The sequence below is a fragment of the Malus sylvestris genome, chromosome 11 (assembly GCF_916048215.2).
Source record: "Malus sylvestris chromosome 11, drMalSylv7.2, whole genome shotgun sequence".
Lineage (NCBI taxonomy): Eukaryota > Viridiplantae > Streptophyta > Magnoliopsida > Rosales > Rosaceae > Malus > Malus sylvestris.
Window position 1 is genome coordinate 33,764,714 of NC_062270.1, and position 16,655 is coordinate 33,781,368.

General features: G+C 37.1%; 3 protein-coding genes across 12 annotated transcripts; 1 reads left to right on the forward strand and 2 right to left on the reverse strand.

Annotated features, from left to right (window-relative positions):
* Positions 1-4,628: 4,628 nt before the first annotated feature.
* Positions 4,629-11,767, forward strand: LOC126591421 (MLO-like protein 11). 8 transcript variants are annotated; one of them, XM_050257094.1, is made up of 16 exons: positions 4,630-5,275; positions 5,401-5,756; positions 5,968-6,025; positions 6,169-6,344; positions 6,617-6,733; positions 7,466-7,526; positions 7,673-7,773; positions 8,042-8,116; positions 8,660-8,745; positions 9,735-9,784; positions 9,960-10,000; positions 10,216-10,386; positions 10,533-10,568; positions 10,675-10,742; positions 10,841-10,901; positions 10,986-11,767. In XM_050257094.1, the coding sequence occupies exons 2-16, from the start codon at positions 5,631-5,633 to the stop codon at positions 11,376-11,378; spliced, it is 1,620 nt and encodes a 539-aa protein (XP_050113051.1). In that variant the 5' UTR covers positions 4,630-5,275; positions 5,401-5,630; the 3' UTR covers positions 11,379-11,767. The 8 variants fall into 8 exon arrangements, with proteins under 8 accessions (XP_050113056.1, XP_050113051.1, XP_050113052.1 ...); XM_050257095.1 differs by having other exon boundaries at positions 5,442-5,756; XM_050257097.1 differs by having other exon boundaries at positions 5,606-5,756.
* Positions 11,768-11,846: 79 nt separating this feature from the next.
* On the reverse strand, positions 11,847-13,152 carry LOC126591422 (glycine-rich cell wall structural protein 1-like). The gene has a single exon (XM_050257101.1). The coding sequence runs from the start codon at positions 13,135-13,137 to the stop codon at positions 11,917-11,919; it is 1,221 nt and encodes a 406-aa protein (XP_050113058.1). The 5' UTR covers positions 13,138-13,152; the 3' UTR covers positions 11,847-11,916.
* Positions 13,153-13,814: 662 nt separating this feature from the next.
* LOC126591620 (uncharacterized) lies at positions 13,815-15,784 on the reverse strand. 3 transcript variants are annotated; one of them, XM_050257378.1, is made up of 4 exons: positions 15,638-15,784; positions 15,001-15,082; positions 14,421-14,513; positions 13,815-14,022 (listed from the first exon to the last, which is right to left on the reverse strand). In XM_050257378.1, the coding sequence occupies exons 1-4, from the start codon at positions 15,770-15,772 to the stop codon at positions 14,003-14,005; spliced, it is 330 nt and encodes a 109-aa protein (XP_050113335.1). In that variant the 5' UTR covers positions 15,773-15,784; the 3' UTR covers positions 13,815-14,002. The 3 variants fall into 3 exon arrangements, 2 of the variants coding, with proteins under 2 accessions (XP_050113335.1, XP_050113336.1); XM_050257379.1 differs by lacking the exon at positions 13,815-14,022 and adding an exon at positions 14,069-14,230; XR_007612455.1 differs by lacking the exon at positions 13,815-14,022 and having other exon boundaries at positions 14,069-14,513; positions 14,928-15,082; positions 15,638-15,704.
* Between the last annotated feature and the right edge of the window lie 871 nt (positions 15,785-16,655).

The following is a 16,655-nucleotide window of genomic DNA, read 5'->3' on the forward strand; positions in this document are numbered from 1 at the left end:
GACTAAAACGAACCCTCTGGCCAGCCCTCGGTTGGAGATGGCTACCGAAGGGTCTAGAAGGCCGAAAATAGCTCGAAAACCGTCTTCAACCGAGGGCTAGGCCAGATGGCTCATGGAATTTGAGAGGGCCCCACGGAATCTGAAAGGGCTGAAGGGCTGGCTAGAAAACTGATTAATCATGTTGGTTATAATTGACATGAATATATTTATATTATTAACCGACAGGAATTCTTAAAAAGAATTTTGAATCCAACGGCTAGTTGGCGCCAGTTATCGTTGAATTCAATTTTTTTTTTAGGTTTTTTTTTAATTCTCAAAAATTCTATTTTTTTTTTCCTATAAATACCTAAACCATTCATTCACCATTCCTCACAAAATTTTCACCATTCATACACCATTCCAATTCTCATATTTTCCTTCATTTTTCAAAAATCTATCCTTCAATTTTTTCAATAATTTTCAAATGGCCTCGTCTGTAATGAAAGGTAGGGCTTGGACCTGAAAAGAAGATGAAGCTCTTAGCAAGGCTTATAGATGGGTGTCGAAAGATAGTGTGAGGGAGAATTTTCAAACAAATGACGGTGTTTGGACTCGTGTGTCCAAAAAATACTTAGAGTTCTATGAAGGCACCACTCCAGTGAATATTCGAAACCACGAGAGTTGTTCTTCAAGATGGAAGAAACATCTTCAGCCAAGTTTGAACAAATGGCATCAAGCATTGTTAGCAGCCGCAAGTAGACATGAAAGCAGCGCTAATTACTACAACGAAGTAAGTGTTTTCAAAATTTATTTTAAATATTCAATTATATTACATTTAATTTCATAAATTAATTTCCTTTTATTTTTTTCCAGGTACGCCAAGCAGAGGAATTGTATATAGAGAGCAGCTCGAAACCCTTTCAGTTTCACAATTGTTGGGAAATTTGTAAAAGGTGGGTGTTCTTTGAAGATCCACCACAGAGAGCTCATACGCCGGTGCTCAGAACTGCATCCTCAGCTACAAATATAGATGAAGATGGATCACTAACCATTCAACAAACCAGGGTAGAAAATTTGTCTTTGGGTGAAGGTTCTATACTTAGGGCTATGAGACGAAACAAGGCGCGAAGGTTGAAGGAAAAGGGCAAGGCAAATGATGATTACGCCGCTCAACATGAAGTGGCGGCCTCATTGCGATTATTGGTGGAGCAAAATGCCTTTGAGGCAGAAGAAAAGAAGTGTAGGCAAGAAGAACGGGCCAAACAAATACAAGAAGAGATAGATGATAAGAATATGGAAATGCACACTTCGAATTATACTCCAATGAGTAAGACCTATTTTGATAGAAAAAAAAAGAAATTATGAGTCGACGGCAGTTGTTTACCTTTGACTATACTCCTACAATGGCAGATGATGAAGATGATGTTGATTATGGATATTAAATTTAAGTTGTTGTAGTTTTTAAATTTAAGTTAATGTTGTTTTCAAATTTAATTTGTAGTTTTTAAATTTAATTTGTCGTTTTTAAATTTTAGTTGTAGTTTTTAAATATAAGTTGTAGTTTTTAAATTTAAATAAAAAATTATGTTTGGCCTTTTTGCCCTCAGTTGGAGATGGTTTTTTGTGACAGGGCTAAAATGAGCCCTCTGGCCTTTTGCCCCTCGATTGGAAACGGAGGCAAATATGGCCCTATACTGGTCGTTAAAATATTAATATCTTGGAGGGCCAGAGGGCTAAAACAAGCCCTCTGGCCAGCCTCGGTTGGAGATGGCCTAACAACTCCTTGTTGCTCTCTCTCTCTCTCTCTCTCTCTCTCTCTCTCTCTCTCTCCACATTTGACTATTTTCGTATCGTTCTCTTCTCTGTTTTACCATTAGATGCTAATTCAAAAGGGGAAATAAATGTTTGGATCGAAATGATAATTTTAACCTCCAAAATAATGGAATCATGAATGAAATGTGTGAGATTTAATGGAAAATTAGAATTTGACCATAGATAAAAATTTAGAAAAGTAATTAGCTCAAATTAAAGTTTACAGGAGTAAATTGACAAGAGGTTACAAATTCAGCGAATTTCAAAAAATAGAGCTATAAAAAAGAATAGAACTTGGCTGCTGAAAAATCAAGCAACTCCTGCTGCTGACCAATCACAAATGAACACATATTCAAGTAATTGATTTTTAAATCACAAATTAAATACGTATTTATTTGTAATTTATTAACAGTAAGAACTGCTGTTGATTTTTTCAGCAGCCAAGTTATTTTCCCGTAGAAAAACAATATTCGTACTAGTTATACTGTAGAATATGTGAACTACAACTGCATGACGGTCGTAGACTGGTGGGTTCCTTTAAAAAGTGTCACGCATATTCTCTGTCAAAAGAAAAAGTGTGTCGTGATATCATGATTCATGCATGCATGCATAGGGAGATCATTGATCGATTGTTTGACTTTTGGCGCCAATCACTTCCTGATGGAGGGGTCGGGAAAGTGAACGAGGAGAGGGAGCATTCTCGTTGGATCCTTTTGTGAGGATCTTGAGATTCTTAAATCACATATGTTCATCTTATATCGTGTGGTAAAAAATCATAAAAAATTTTTAATTTAAAATTGAACATAAATAGTACTTAATAAAAATTAACTGTATGATATACGATAAACAGATGTGATTGTATGATTTTCGTGATCCCGTAAAAAGGATCCTCTCAGGCATATATGCAAAAAGGGTAAAATTACAAATACATACGACAATTGGCTGCCGCCATCTCCTTTTCACTAGATTTTTGTCAATAAGAGGCAGTCCAATAATACACCAGGGTGGCTCAATATTCAGCATCAACTTTGTTACGTGTTACGGATCACTTTAAATCGTTGATTGATTGAGATTAAATTTTTTAGCGAGAAATTAGATTGTTTTCCATGAATCGGGCCCGCCCCAAAATTTCATAATGAGCTTGGTTCAATCAATCGTTAAGTGTCCATTTTGTAGTTAAAATGTATGATTAGTGTTTTTTCTTTTGTGATTCCAAATTAGTTTCAATTTTTCTACTTAATGTTTGAAAAATAGACATTTGGTGGATCCTTCGAGACTTTATCAATATTAAGTAATGACATTACTAACATGATGAAGTGCACAAATACTAAAGTTAGTTTTCACTCATTGATGTCTTTAGAGTTCTAATCCCCCAGATGATATGAGAGTTAAAACACACTTAATATTTGTCCATGTCATCATTGAATGCTAGTGAACCTAATAGATGTTCATTTTTCAAAACTTCATATTGTTATTTGGAATGTTTTAAAATGTTAGGACCAAATTTAGAATCACCTCTAAAGGTTGGATGGTTATATGGACTTAACCCTTTTTTTTCTAAGACAATTATTGATTTTCATGCGCTATATTTATCTTCTTGCACTTTATCTCTTATTTATAGCCACAAGATTGAATAAATTAATGGTGAATCAACTAATGTAAATAAACAAGTGAGCGTAGGAGAATAAAAAAGAGGAATACTGTTTCCATTCCTCCCTTTAAGGGATGAGGTCATCCCCCACTTACTTGTAACGTATCCTCACCATAAAACTTTCACAATTGTGACAGTTCAATCTTATAATCTTCATTTGAAGATCATTCTTACTAAAAGTCATTTATATCGGATATCGTTTAGTTATCTAAATGTATGAAATGTATCAATGGTTCATCATAAATATGCTACTTGATACCTACAATATTGATCTACTTGATACATTTAGATGATCAAACAATATTCGATTTAAATTTTTTTTGTAGGGTTGATTTCAAATAATAATTAAGAGATTAAATAGATTAACTAAAATAAAATAGTTTAGCAAAAAGAGTGTCATGAATCATGAAAGATGTGCAAGGATTTCACACACACACACACACACATATAATTATGGATTTGGATCCTCGCTGGATCCCCTCCCTGGGGATCCTAGGGATCAATGCACATGAACTGTTGATCAAAAATTGAGTGGCCACAATTAAATGCTTTTTATATTTTTAAAAGTAAAATAACTTTGTTTTGCGTGAAAAACATAAAAAGTAATAAATTGTGGCCGTACGATTTTTTATCAACGATCCATGTGCATTGATCTCTAGAATCCCTAGGGAGAGGATACGGCGAGGATCCAAATCCTATAATTATAATATAAATATATGGTAGACTGTTAAAGTGTAGGAGAGGAAACATTTAATTTATTTTCTTCTGAATTTTGAGTTATTACAAGATGCAGGGAGGACATGGTGAAATGTAATTTAGCGCTTCTTTACATATGTGGAGTGGAATGCAAGTCACTTCCCGAAACGAACAGACCAAAGCGAGACGAACACGAATGTGGGACTCATAAAAAATTAAAGATTCGATTTTTGATAACGAGTTAATCTAATTTTGAGAGAGAAGATGTCGGATTGAACAAAAATGAATTAGAATCAAATTTTTTTGAACATATTTGAATGGCTAATGTTAAGAAATAAAAAATTGCGAAAGTCCGATGTTAAGGCTAAAATAATGTAACACTGTAAGTGAAATGATGTATTTTACAAAAATAATGAATGAAATGACGGCAAAAGAGCTTTTAGTAGTGATGTGAACAAAAGCAAAATTAGTCATTCCAGTCCTCCTCAATGCAGACCATTTCGAGCTTTTGGCAAAAGTACTCCACATTGAGAATTACCATTCCTAGCTTTAAATGTTTATACTCCATCAAAGGACAAAAGAAGAAAAATAAAGAGGGAGGGAGAGTGAGATCTCTTCTGGTGAAGGTCCCAGGTATTTTTTGATTCAAACAACAAGGTGCTGTTGGCCACAAAAATATAAAACCACAAAGAAGAAAGAGCAGAAGGTTTCTTTCTTTTCGCCATTTTTGGTCCCACATTTTTGTATCTTTTTTTAGACCCAAGAAAAATCATATTTTTACAAGGAAACCACTGAGAAAAAAGGATCAGAGTTTCTGGGTTTTGCAACTTTCAGTCAGCACTGAGTTTTGGGTTTAGTATGATCCCTTGAATCTGCCCTGTTTTGCGTGTTGAATGAGATGCAGGCTGAATGTGGTAAGAAAAAAGTTGTGTTCTTTTGGGGCCTCTGATCCTGAATATTTACCAGGAAGGATAAAGGCCAAAAGGGTTGGAGGAAAGTGCCTTTTTGGTCACAAGAGTCTGCAGAGAGTGAGTAATTTGCATAAAAAGAAGGAAAAATTGCTCCTTTTTGGAACTTTTTCTCTTTTGGTGGGTGGAAAATGAGATTGCAAGTTGAAGCGTAAAAATAGCGACAGAGGTACTTGGAATTATTCTCAGGTTTACTTAATTAGCCCATCTTATATTGCTTATTGAAGTTGATATTTTCTCAATTTTTGGAAATTTGGAAGGGGTTTTTTACTGACCTTTTTGTGGTTCTTACAGTTTGCGTTCACATTTATGAATTTTTTTAGTTTAAATGTTAGAAATGCAGAGAACCCATGTTTTGTATTTTCCTTGTGAATGTCGTTGGTGTGGTTTGAGATCAGAGAGCATGTGGAATTTCTGTTCATAGTCTGTAGGATGATGTGGTTGGAGTAGTTTTTGGTATGCTATTGTAATCTTGGTTCTGTTGGAATAGTTTTCATAGTGTTTGAGTAGGGGAGTAATTCAGAATGGCGAAAGATGAACAAGAAATGAGATCGTTGGCCTTGATTCCAACATGGTCTGTTGCTACTGTGTTGACAATTTTGTTGGCTGCTTCTCTGCTTGTGGAGCGCGGAATCCATAGGCTAAGCTATGTAAGTGATACTCTAGCAGTTTTCATGAACCTTGTTTTTCTTCCTTGTTTTTTAAGCTATTGGATACTTAAGTGGAATTAAGAAGATTAGTTGACATAAAATTTTCTATTGTGGCTTAATTCATGAATCAAACTTAGAACGCATGCAACGTTAATTCAGATTTTGATTATACATATAATTGTTTTGTGTGTGTATGTTCTGTTGGTTTCAGTGGCTGCGGAAAACTAATCGTAAACCCTTGCTTGAAGCTGTGGAGAAAATGAAGGAAGGTATATGACCTAAAGTGCAGTTTTAACCTCCTGCACGATCTGAGAAATTCTTATTGATGTGTTTCTGGCAAGGCATTTAACAAAATAATTTCATATTACACTTCTCACTTGTAAAATTTCACGTTTTGTCCTGCTGCCTCCAGAGTTGATGTTACTTGGGTTTATCTCTCTCCTTTTGACGGCTACCTCAGGCATGATATCCAGTATTTGCATTCCATCAAAGTTCTACGATAGCAATTTTTCACCATGCTCTAGGTCTGAGATTAATGAAGAAACTGAAAGTAATTCGTCCCAAGAAAACCGTATTCCCTGCAAAGAGGTGCCTAACTTATCCATGTATAGCAATCAAACTAAAGTTCTGTTCTAAATTTCTAATACCTTTTTTACTTCTACGATGAGTTTTTTTTTTTTTTCTTTCCCTTTTCTGGCGCACTATATTTACTTGGTTCTTGGAAATTGTTGAATATGAGTTAAATGCTGAAGGAAATTATTTTGGACTTCTTCCTGTCTTTTCTCTCCTATTTACCACGAACCATAAGTTATGTCTTATCGGACAATCTTGGTTAAATGTAAAACCGTTTGTTTGAACAGGGTTATGAACCAATTGTTTCATATGAAGGCCTTGAGCAGTTGCACCGCTTCATCTTTATCATGGCAATAACACATATATCCTACAGCTGCTTAACGATGTTGCTGGCAATAGTGAAGGTTAGAATTTTTTACATTTTTCTACTTATTCTTCATCTTTTCCATCCAGACCGTATTTGGTACAGTGATGAAACCTGCCAGTATCGGTAAACTGCTTTTCTTCTGGATAGTGGATAGTGTAGTTACTACTGAATACTGATAAACTGTCTAAAGAAGAGTGCATATGTTTTGGTGGCCAATTTGTGAAATTAAGTAAACATAGAAGTTGAAAGCGTCCATTTTCCCTGAGTAAGAACTTGTCTACTGATTTCTATTGAAAGAGCTCAAAACAAAAGGGTAAACTTTTCTTTTTTACGTTAAAGGCAGAGAAAGAATTGCCAACTATTAGTTTTGCAAGAAGTTCAGTGAAGCAAGGTTTATATTCTTTTAATTGCCATCAACGGTCAACCTATTCGTTCAGGAATTTGTGTGTTATAACTACTATTCGTTTAGGCTTGCATTCGCCACAAGCTTGTGGATCTAGAGTGTCGTATGTCAGGCATTGTGTTTATCTAAAGTATGCACACACTTGCACATCTACATCAACCTTTTGCACACACTTGCACTTCTCTTAAACTTCTATCTGGTTGAGGGGAATTTCATTGGTCTTTAATATTACTTCTCTCTAGTGCATAATATGCTATATATGTGTTGAATTGATGATTGGGTATTTATTGAAACACAAGATGAGAGTAGAACATTGAAATACTATTTTTGTTCGATTACTGTTTGACATTGTAATAATGTGATCAGATTCACAGCTGGAGAGTGTGGGAGGATGAGGCTCGAAAGGACCGACATGATTCATTGACTGGTAAGCTCTGACTTCGCATTGGTAGAATTATTTATTGATCAGCTTATTGGTCCCCTTGCTAAGAAAGAGAGAATATTTGAGTGCTTGAACTTTTATGATCCATGTGGCCTGGATTTTCAAATTACCTATGAGATGATTGTAGATAGACTCTGTAACAGAGATCACACGGCAGTTGACAATGCGAAGGCAGTCTAGCTTTGTAAATCCGTCAACTCCTGTTGTCAGGAACGACATTTTTATCTGGGTGGTAGGTGCATCTCTCTTTTCTTACTTAAATACATTGGTAACTCCATTCTTTGTTGTTTTACATTCTTAATTTCTTACAGACGAAACCTTTTATGTTTGATAAGCATAACACGCCCACGTTGAGTTTCCAAGAAAAGAAAAATGAAAACCGATGGCTGCTTTTCTTCCTTTTATGTGATTATAATTTAGGTTTCTTTGTGTTTCTTGGCATCCGGAAGCAGCTGCTTCAATTCAAGGTCTTTTTATAGTTGATATGTTTTGTTGTACAGATATGTTTCTTCCGGCAATTCGGGCATTCAGTGTTTCGTGCTGACTATTTAACACTCCGCAAGGGTTTCATCATGGTATCTAGCATTTTCATTCATCTGAAGAGTAGCCGACCCCACTTAGTGGGAAAAGGCTTTGTTGTTGTTGTTGTAAATTTCCCAGTATAATGTTCACTGTTGGCCCTTAGTGATATGGTTTTCACTGTACGCCTTCAAATTTACTGTGATAAAAACTTGCATTGCATGTTTTATAACAGTTAACAATAATCATAAGACAAACACATAATGTTAAATGAATGAACAACTAAGAGTGTTAATACGATACAAGCGAATATGATTTTATTTTTATTTTTGTATCAATTCATGGCATGTGCCAGGAGCCATGGTGTCCAAAAGAATTTTATGTTGGTAATTTTTCATTTTTTGGTGGAATTTGTTTGTATGGTGCATGTAGAATACCCAGAAACTGGTTACGTTTGCTTTTGTTCTTTCATATTATAAGTATGTTTAGGTAATCTAACACTGTAAGTATTTTGCTGGTACATACGAATATGCTAGGAATGCCAATTTTTAACCACCGTTCAATAAATGTTTGCTCTTTTCTTCTCTTCCTCATGCCAGAATCACAACCTTTCGCCAAAGTATGACTTTCACAGCTATATGATTCGGTCTATGGAAGAGGAATTCCAAAGGATTGTTGGTGTGAGGTAAGTTTATAAGTTTCTTCTGTTATGAATGAATGTTAGCATGACGACAACTACTATTGTTAGTAATTGTACCTAGCCCAATCCCCTACCCCCTTAGTTTAGATAATATCGTATGTTAAAAATGCAAATTGTGAAATTATATTTTTCCAATGGGATACACAATTTTGTTGGTTTAAATAGTTGCTGAAAGCCCTCATGGCGGGGATAGCTTAATAGTATATCCACACATGCTCGAAGGGATGGTCTAGTGTTTGAACCAGACCACATCCCTTAATTTTCGAATAGAAATGAAAAGTACAATTTTGATGAAAGTGATAATTCAAATGGTGGTTGTTGCTGTATTATATTAATACCAACCGTTTATTCTACAAGCCAAATGTCCTACAGAAGGTTGTAACAATATAGTTCAAGGCGTTTCTTGCCTTTAGGTTCGTCGCTGAGTGTTGAATATATCAGTTACAACAACCCTTTACACCTTGGGTTGTGAGAATTAATGTTAATTAACAGCGTATTTGCACAAATGTTCTTTGTTATGATTGCTACTTCTTTATGGCAATGACTGTAGTTGTGTGTATGAACTCAATGTGAAAAAAAGGAAGTATTATCAAGAAAGAAATACCATTCAACCGTGGAAATAGAGTGGAGATCCTTCCGATACTAATAGAAAAGAATCTTCAAAGTCCATGTAAGGTATTGGATACTTCCAAACTATCCGTCAGCTCTCGTTGTGCAGTTGCAATGTCTTAGGAATCGTATTGGGTTTGGAGTTGGATAGCAGTGTGTCTGGTCAGATGCAACAAGAAGAGAAATTTAGAACAATAACAAGAATAATAACAAGAAGCGTTCAAGTCCATTTTTTTACCTAATTCAAATTCTGCTGGTCACAAACTTCTGTCATTGAATTTTGTTACTAGTACTACTTATGGGTTTGGATAGTTGAATTCCACAGAGAACGAATAGCTAAATGAATTTTCTTAAATCTCTTGCAGTGCCACACTCTGGGGATTTGTTGTTGCTTTCATGCTGCTTAATGTAAAAGGTATGCATAGAACTCGAAAGGATTTAACTGTTAGTCACCTTCAGTAATAATTGTAGCTTGCGTGTTTCATTACACTGATACTCTTCTAACTGCCAGTTGGAGGATCATAAATTCGTAATATTATCATCGGTCTTGAAAACTCTAAAATGTGACTGTTTTCTGTGACCTATCACAGGGTCTAATCTTTATTTCTGGATTGCAATCATTCCAATTGCGGTAAGTGCAGATTTGCTCATATCCTTTTTAGTTTTGGTTTGACACCTATTCACCAAAAAAATGATCTCTAAGATGGGAACAAAAAATTGCATTGACAAACAGACACTTTTGAAGTTTGCATTAGTAGTGAATCTTACGACCATAAACTTCTCTCTCAAATCTGTTAGTCCTGTGCTTCTCGTGTTATGAAATTTAAATTGTATGTTCCTATGCAGCTAGTTCTTCTTGTGGGAATGAAGCTGCAGCATATTATTGCAACCCTAGCATTGGAGAATGCTGGTATAACTGGATCTCGTCGAGAAGGAAAGCTGAGGCCTCGGGATGATCTTTTCTGGTTCAAGAAGCCTGAACTTTTGCTGTCCTTGATCCATTTTTGTTTATTCCAGGTTTGCACTGGTGATCGTAATGCCAGTCTTTTCTTTTTTTATTGTATCATAATGTTCTTTTACAACCTGCACTCACAGAGTCACAGATCAGAATCATAGAACTAATGTACATGTGGTTTTTTGTTCTATCTTTTTTGATTTTGCAGAATGCATTTGAATTGGCTACATTCTTTTGGTTTTGGGTAATTCCTTTTCCATGATTAAATTTGTACTCACTGTGGAGTGTTGGAAGTCGAAAACACCTTCAGTCGTTTAAGGCCACTAAATTTCATGTTTATTTGATTTCAGTGGCAGTTTGGGTATAATTCTTGCTTTATCCGAAAGCATTGGCTCGTGTATATGAGGCTGATTTTAGGGTATGCAAACAATTTGACTAGTTACGTGACTTACGTCAACCTACCATATCGAGTGTGTTGTCAATCACGGGTTTTATATTACTGTAATCATTTTATAGGTTCGCCGGGCAGTTCTTGTGCAGCTACATCACCTTGCCACTGTATGCCTTGGTTACTCAGGTACAGCCAGATATACATATATTATGCGTACTTGTCATTGATGAAACTCCAACTCATGTATTTGTATTTCACGTTTATTTTCAGATGGGAACGAATTATAAGGCGGCAATAATTCCACAAAGGATAAGAGAAACAATTCATGGATGGGGAGAGTCAGCTAGGAGAAGAAGAAGGCTAGGCATATACAACGATGGTTCAACCATTCGCACAGAAGCAAGCACAGAAGTATTGCTCGAGGAAGATGATCATCAAACGCTCGATTGCCCTGCAGATGATGCTAATACGCATGATGGAATTGAAGTGCAATCGGTTTCTAGTTCTCCGGCCAGTCCTTGCCCAGTTGATAATGAAACCTCAAGTACGCCAGCTACACCCCTTCTTCAACCATCGGCTTCTATTTCTTCTTCATCTGTTACATTGACTATTCAAAGAGAAGGTATTCAAAGATCCGCATCAATGCCAGCTAGAAGGGAATGAAGCATTGTGAAGCATTGCTCAGCAATGATGGTAACGAAAAATCGCATGACTAAGAATTTGGGATCCAATTGAATAAGAAAGTATTAGAAATGGGAATTGTGTATATTTTGCTTCCCTCCATGTGTACTATGAAAAGTACTTAAAAAGGGCGTAGAGGTAATAGAATACTCGCGGGATGTAACAATGCGACACGATATTGCAGTAGTTAGAATGTAAATATTTGATGTAATAGCTATATATATGAAATTTAGTGTGTCACTGACTAGTGATCAATGATGCGAGCTTGGGGTGATGTTCGAATGTAACTTGACAATGAGACATCTTACTGGTGTTACTTATCAAGGTGATGAATGTACCACCGGGGCAAGTTTTTGCCCGGTTTGATCAAATATCCTCTTCTTGTACACATCTTCTGTGATTATAAGTTGTAAATTCAATCAAGCATAACATGGTAGAGTGAGTAGAGACTTCATTAGAATTGCACTAGTATTTTATTTTCTTAAGCTTTTACTTTTACGTACAGACTTCATAAAGTTCTCTAGTTATGTAGCTTTGCAGCATTTGGTGTGTTGGTAGATGAATCTGGTTGCATGCGTTCTCCTTGTCCACCCTGGCCTGCTCGGTTGAGGACACCATAACTGTTGCAGATATGGTACCAATAAAGTGAGCTATCAGGGCGGCCACAGCCCGGCGCACCCGGGTAACTACATGCCTTGCAAACTTGGTACCAATCAATTGACTGATCTGGGTCTGGCTCACTTGGGTAACTACAACCGTAGCCTGGGAGAGGAACGTAAAAGCCCCCACCGCAATTGCTTCCGTAACCAAACCCGCTATCACCATGCCCAGTCCCAATACCAACTCCTCGACCCTCCCCATATCCACTGTCTCCAGAACCTCGACCAATGCCAATACCAGTGCCAGCGCCTTTTCCATGCCCAACACCTTTGCCAGAGCCTCTGCCAACACCATAGCCCATTCCAATCCCTTCACCATCACTACCTTCACCAATGCCTTTTCCATAGCCCTCTCTAAATCCTTCTCTATCACTGCCTTCACCAATACCTTTTCCACCAATACCTTTTCCATAGCCCTCTCCGAATCCTTTCCCATGTCCACCTTCACCAATGCCTTTGCCATAGCCCTCTCGGAATCCTCCATCTCCGCCTTCACCAATGCCTTTTCCGTAGCCCTCTCCAAATCCTTTCCCATCTCCACCTTCACCAATGCCTTTTCCAGAGCCTTCTCCGAATCCTTTCCCATCTCCACCTTCACCAATGCCTTTGCCATAGCCCTCTCCGAATCCTTCTCTATCACCGCCTTCACCAATGCCTTTTCCGTAGCCCTCTCCAAATCCTTTCCCATCTCCGCCTTCTCCAATGCCTTTGCCATAGCCCTCTCCGAATCCTTCTCTATCACCGCCTTCACCAATGCCTTTTCCGTAACCCTCTCCAAATCCTTTCCCATCTCCACCTTCTCCAATGCCTTTTCCATAGCCCTCTCCAAATCCTTCACCATCACCGCCTTCACCAATACCCCTCCCAATGCCTACACCTTCCCCAGTTCCACTTCCAGTCCCAATGCCAATGCCAACGCCTTGGCCCATGGGTTTTTGCATTCTCATTTTCATTTCATGCCCACTTGGGCCCTTGATTTTGAGGACCCTATGGGCATTGCTCAAGCTGAGCAAGCAGACAAGTGCCAACAACCCAATGCTGCGGGAAGCCATCTTTTTCTGTATGTTTGCTTTGCTTTGCATGGTTATATGACTATTTATATATAGCGAACTTGTGCTCCGCATGAAAAAGTGCTTACGAAACATGGAAACTGGAAAAGCACCAAAAGCGCTTCTCCGAGGTTTGCTAGTTGTTTTAGAACTCTTTGGAGTCATGAAACTTTTGTGAGCAGACAGAGTACTGCCACAACAAATGGACCTTGTTTTCAGCTTCCCCGCCGGATAACCTCTTCTTTCGTAGGCAATTTCATTGATCACATCACACAATACAACTAGAATTGACAAACACGTGTGGTGTGTGTGTGTCGATAGTGGTGAATTTTTTTGTACGAGCGATGGTTGAACAAGGATTTAAACAATGAACGGTTCAGATCACGGGTTTTGGAGTGGCCAAAACAAATTAATAACTCCATATTAACTTGCTAATTGTGTTTCCACGCTAGCTACTGATACCTTGTTTTATGGATTTGGATCCTCTCCTGAGCTAATGGAGAGGATCCTCCTGACCTATAATTGTGGGTCGTTGAATGAAAATCCAATGGCTATAATTATTATAACTTTAAAGGAACTCCCTGTTTGTAGCCTTTGGATTTTCATCCAACGGCCCACAATAGTTGATCAGGAGGATCCTCTCCATTAGCTCAGTAGAGGATCCAAATCCTTGTTTTATAACTCTAGCTCTTGCGGAAATTGGAGGAACATTTCTTGCACTTGCAGCCCATGGTAATTTATTAGTTCAGAGATTCGAGTTACACAACTAGATCACTACATTGCGTTACAAGAACATAAATAGTCTCTACAAATGAACACTACCAAATAAGGATTTAAGGATGCTATGTCAGTTGCCCACATAGGCGTTAGCTGATATTGACTGTTGATGCATTTCGAGCTAGCGTGCCAGGATCAGCCCTGCGCATACACGAGTGACCATGCAAAGCAAAAATAACAATGACAATTTGGCATCAAAGTGGATTGCTTCCAGTAAAGGACTATTCAAGTAGCATTGGGACGAATATAAATGTTGCTAGTGTGTGAATGCATCGCAAAAGAAATGTCATTCTCGAATATATATTCCTGTGCAGAGAACAGTCTCTGCAACGACTTCTACATCAATATCCTGCAAAAACCAGAATCGTGATATTCTTGTCAGCGGGGTAAACCCCCTAAAACTTGATTCCGAATGGGAACAACAGACAACATTTTACATAACCCTCACAATGGCCAAAATGACAGATGCGAACTTGGGAAATCTAGAAAACTCTAAGCTAGTTATTGCCTATAATTTATCAACAGTCAAGCAACCTCACCGCTGCCTGATTCTGCCTCCATGGCTTTTAACTCTTCGGCCAGCGCTCGTTCCCTGTTCTTTAGTTGTCTGTCCACAGCAACCATATATAGGCCTAAAAAGAAGTGACAATCATCATCATCAGAAAAAATAAGGAGGTGCCAAGAAATTGAAACAAAGACAAATTCACAGAATAAACAATTACACGAAACGTGGTGTTATCTATAGTACTAGTTGGGGTTTTACCAGTTTGAAACCCTGACCGGTTTAGCGGATACTTTATCTAATGTAGATATAATTGGGTTTTATATTTCTCATCCAATCCAATTGATGAAAGAAAACAATTAAATTGAATCAGTTAGTTTGGTTTGAATCATCTTAGTTCACAAATGAACGTAGGAGTGCACCCTGCTCACTAAAATCACAACCGTAAAGAAGTTGTGTTACGCGTGGCATGAATATTATTCGCGTGACAGATTGTGAAACAAAAGTACTGTAAAACTAAAAGCAGACAAAGCATTTTCCTTACAAAAATTTGAGTCGGAAATCCAGTATGCTATTTGAATCAAGAATCAAAATATGGAAAGGTCAAGAGCTCCTACTGACAGCACTTCCAATTGCACACGCCCAGAGAATCCTCATGGACCATCGATCCCCGATAACTCCTCTGCCTCCCATATCTAGCTGCCAAACCCAAATAAAATGCTTTAGCAACAACAAATATTGGATACCGAAAAACCTCATTGCGGTTTAGCATCAACAAATACTCGATACTGAGAAACCTCATTGCTTATCGCATAATCTAGTACAAGAATTTGAAATGCAAAGTTTCAACATTATCATACAATTTGAAGCTCGGTAACCAAAGAGGCAACAAGCTTAGCAACTATTCCTCACAAAATTTCAGACGCTTGCTCACCACTACAGACTACTGAGGATATGGTGGACCAGACAGCAGCTGATCCCAACCCAATCGGTAAAAACACATCATTCAGCTCAAATTTAGATCAAAAACAAAAAGTTTCTGTAATCTATCTCAGAAGTATGCCTAGCAGAGATGTGTAATTCACCAAACACATAGCAGATATCAATAACTTGCAATTGGAAAAAAAACCCAAAAGGCATTAGGCATAGCATGTCAGAAACAAGTAAAGAATTACCAAAATGGCATCAAAATTTCTAACACTAAAGCATAGAAATGCAGACAAAAAAAGAAGCAGCATAGAAATGGAAGCTTACTGGTTTGGCGGAGACACACCTAGCGTTTGGGGACGGAGATGGAGGAGAGAGCGGCGGAGGGAAGGAGAGAAACGGGGGAATTTTAACCGGTAAGAGCCAAATGCCACATGCTCTTCTGCTTTCTCCAATTTTCATTAGGCTTTTTCACCAAAACAGTTGTTGAGATTTGCATAACTAGTCACTTTAATTCATAACATTTGAAATCAATACTAGTGGTTTATGAGATTATTCATCATCAATCATTTTGATCCTTACGTAAAAAATTATGTTAAATAAGAATCACAATGATAAAAATACCCTCATTTAAATAAACAATTGGCCAAAATGACAATTTCAGAAACCACTTTTATTGATTTCAAATCTCAAGAACCAAAATAAAGAGTTATGTAAATTTTAAAGACTATTTTAACTAAAAATTTTTCAATCAACCAAAGGTTGGAGTTTTGTTTTTACAAGAATCCCATCTAAATTTGTAGCCCAAAAACAAAAAGAGTAGGATTCTCTTCCCTTCTAATCTCTCTCCCCTTTCATTCATTCCTATTTAAACGGTTGTGATTATGTCATGTCTACATCATATTTTAAATTTTTTTATATAGAGAACAAGACAAAAAGAAAAGCGTGAGAGGAGGGGATGGAAGGGAATGGTAATAGGAGAGAAAAGAATTCTACTTCAAAACAAAGAATCTACAACAACCCTGTGTGTTTGTGTGTCTTTTTTTTATAATAAATTTATTTGGATATCTTCAAATAAAAAGTAAAAAATAACGGTTTCAAATATGAAATTTACGTGATGAAGATACATTATTCGAAATAAGTTGAATATGTTCACTCATAATGAGAGATGTAAGTGTTATCCATAAATATTTTCAACAACATTCCATCGCTCATTTATTATAATGGATTGCATGCTTTCTTTTCAACAAGACATTAATAGAAACATAATGGGCATAAGGTGTCAAATAGCTACATTTTTTTTCTTGGAGTGAAGCACACAGAGTAGAGGTAGCAAATTAACACA

Coding starts and splice junctions, on each gene's coding strand:
- LOC126591422 (XM_050257101.1), bottom strand. CDS start 13,137: ATGCAAAGCAAAGCAAACATACAGAAAAAGATGGCTTCCCGCAGCATT.
- LOC126591620 (XM_050257378.1), bottom strand. CDS start 15,772: ATGAAAATTGGAGAAAGCAGAAGAGCATGTGGCATTTGGCTCTTACCG. Junction 15,083..15,637: donor GGTGTGTCTCCGCCAAACCA/GTAAGCTTCCAT, acceptor TGGGTTTGGCAG/CTAGATATGGGAGGCAGAGG. Junction 14,514..15,000: donor TGCAATTGGAAGTGCTGTCA/GTAGGAGCTCTT, acceptor ACTTCTTTTTAG/GCCTATATATGGTTGCTGTG.
- LOC126591421 (XM_050257094.1), top strand. CDS start 5,631: ATGGCGAAAGATGAACAAGAAATGAGATCGTTGGCCTTGATTCCAACA. Junction 8,746..9,734: donor CAAAGGATTGTTGGTGTGAG/GTAAGTTTATAA, acceptor AATCTCTTGCAG/TGCCACACTCTGGGGATTTG. Junction 10,387..10,532: donor TCCATTTTTGTTTATTCCAG/GTTTGCACTGGT, acceptor TTGATTTTGCAG/AATGCATTTGAATTGGCTAC.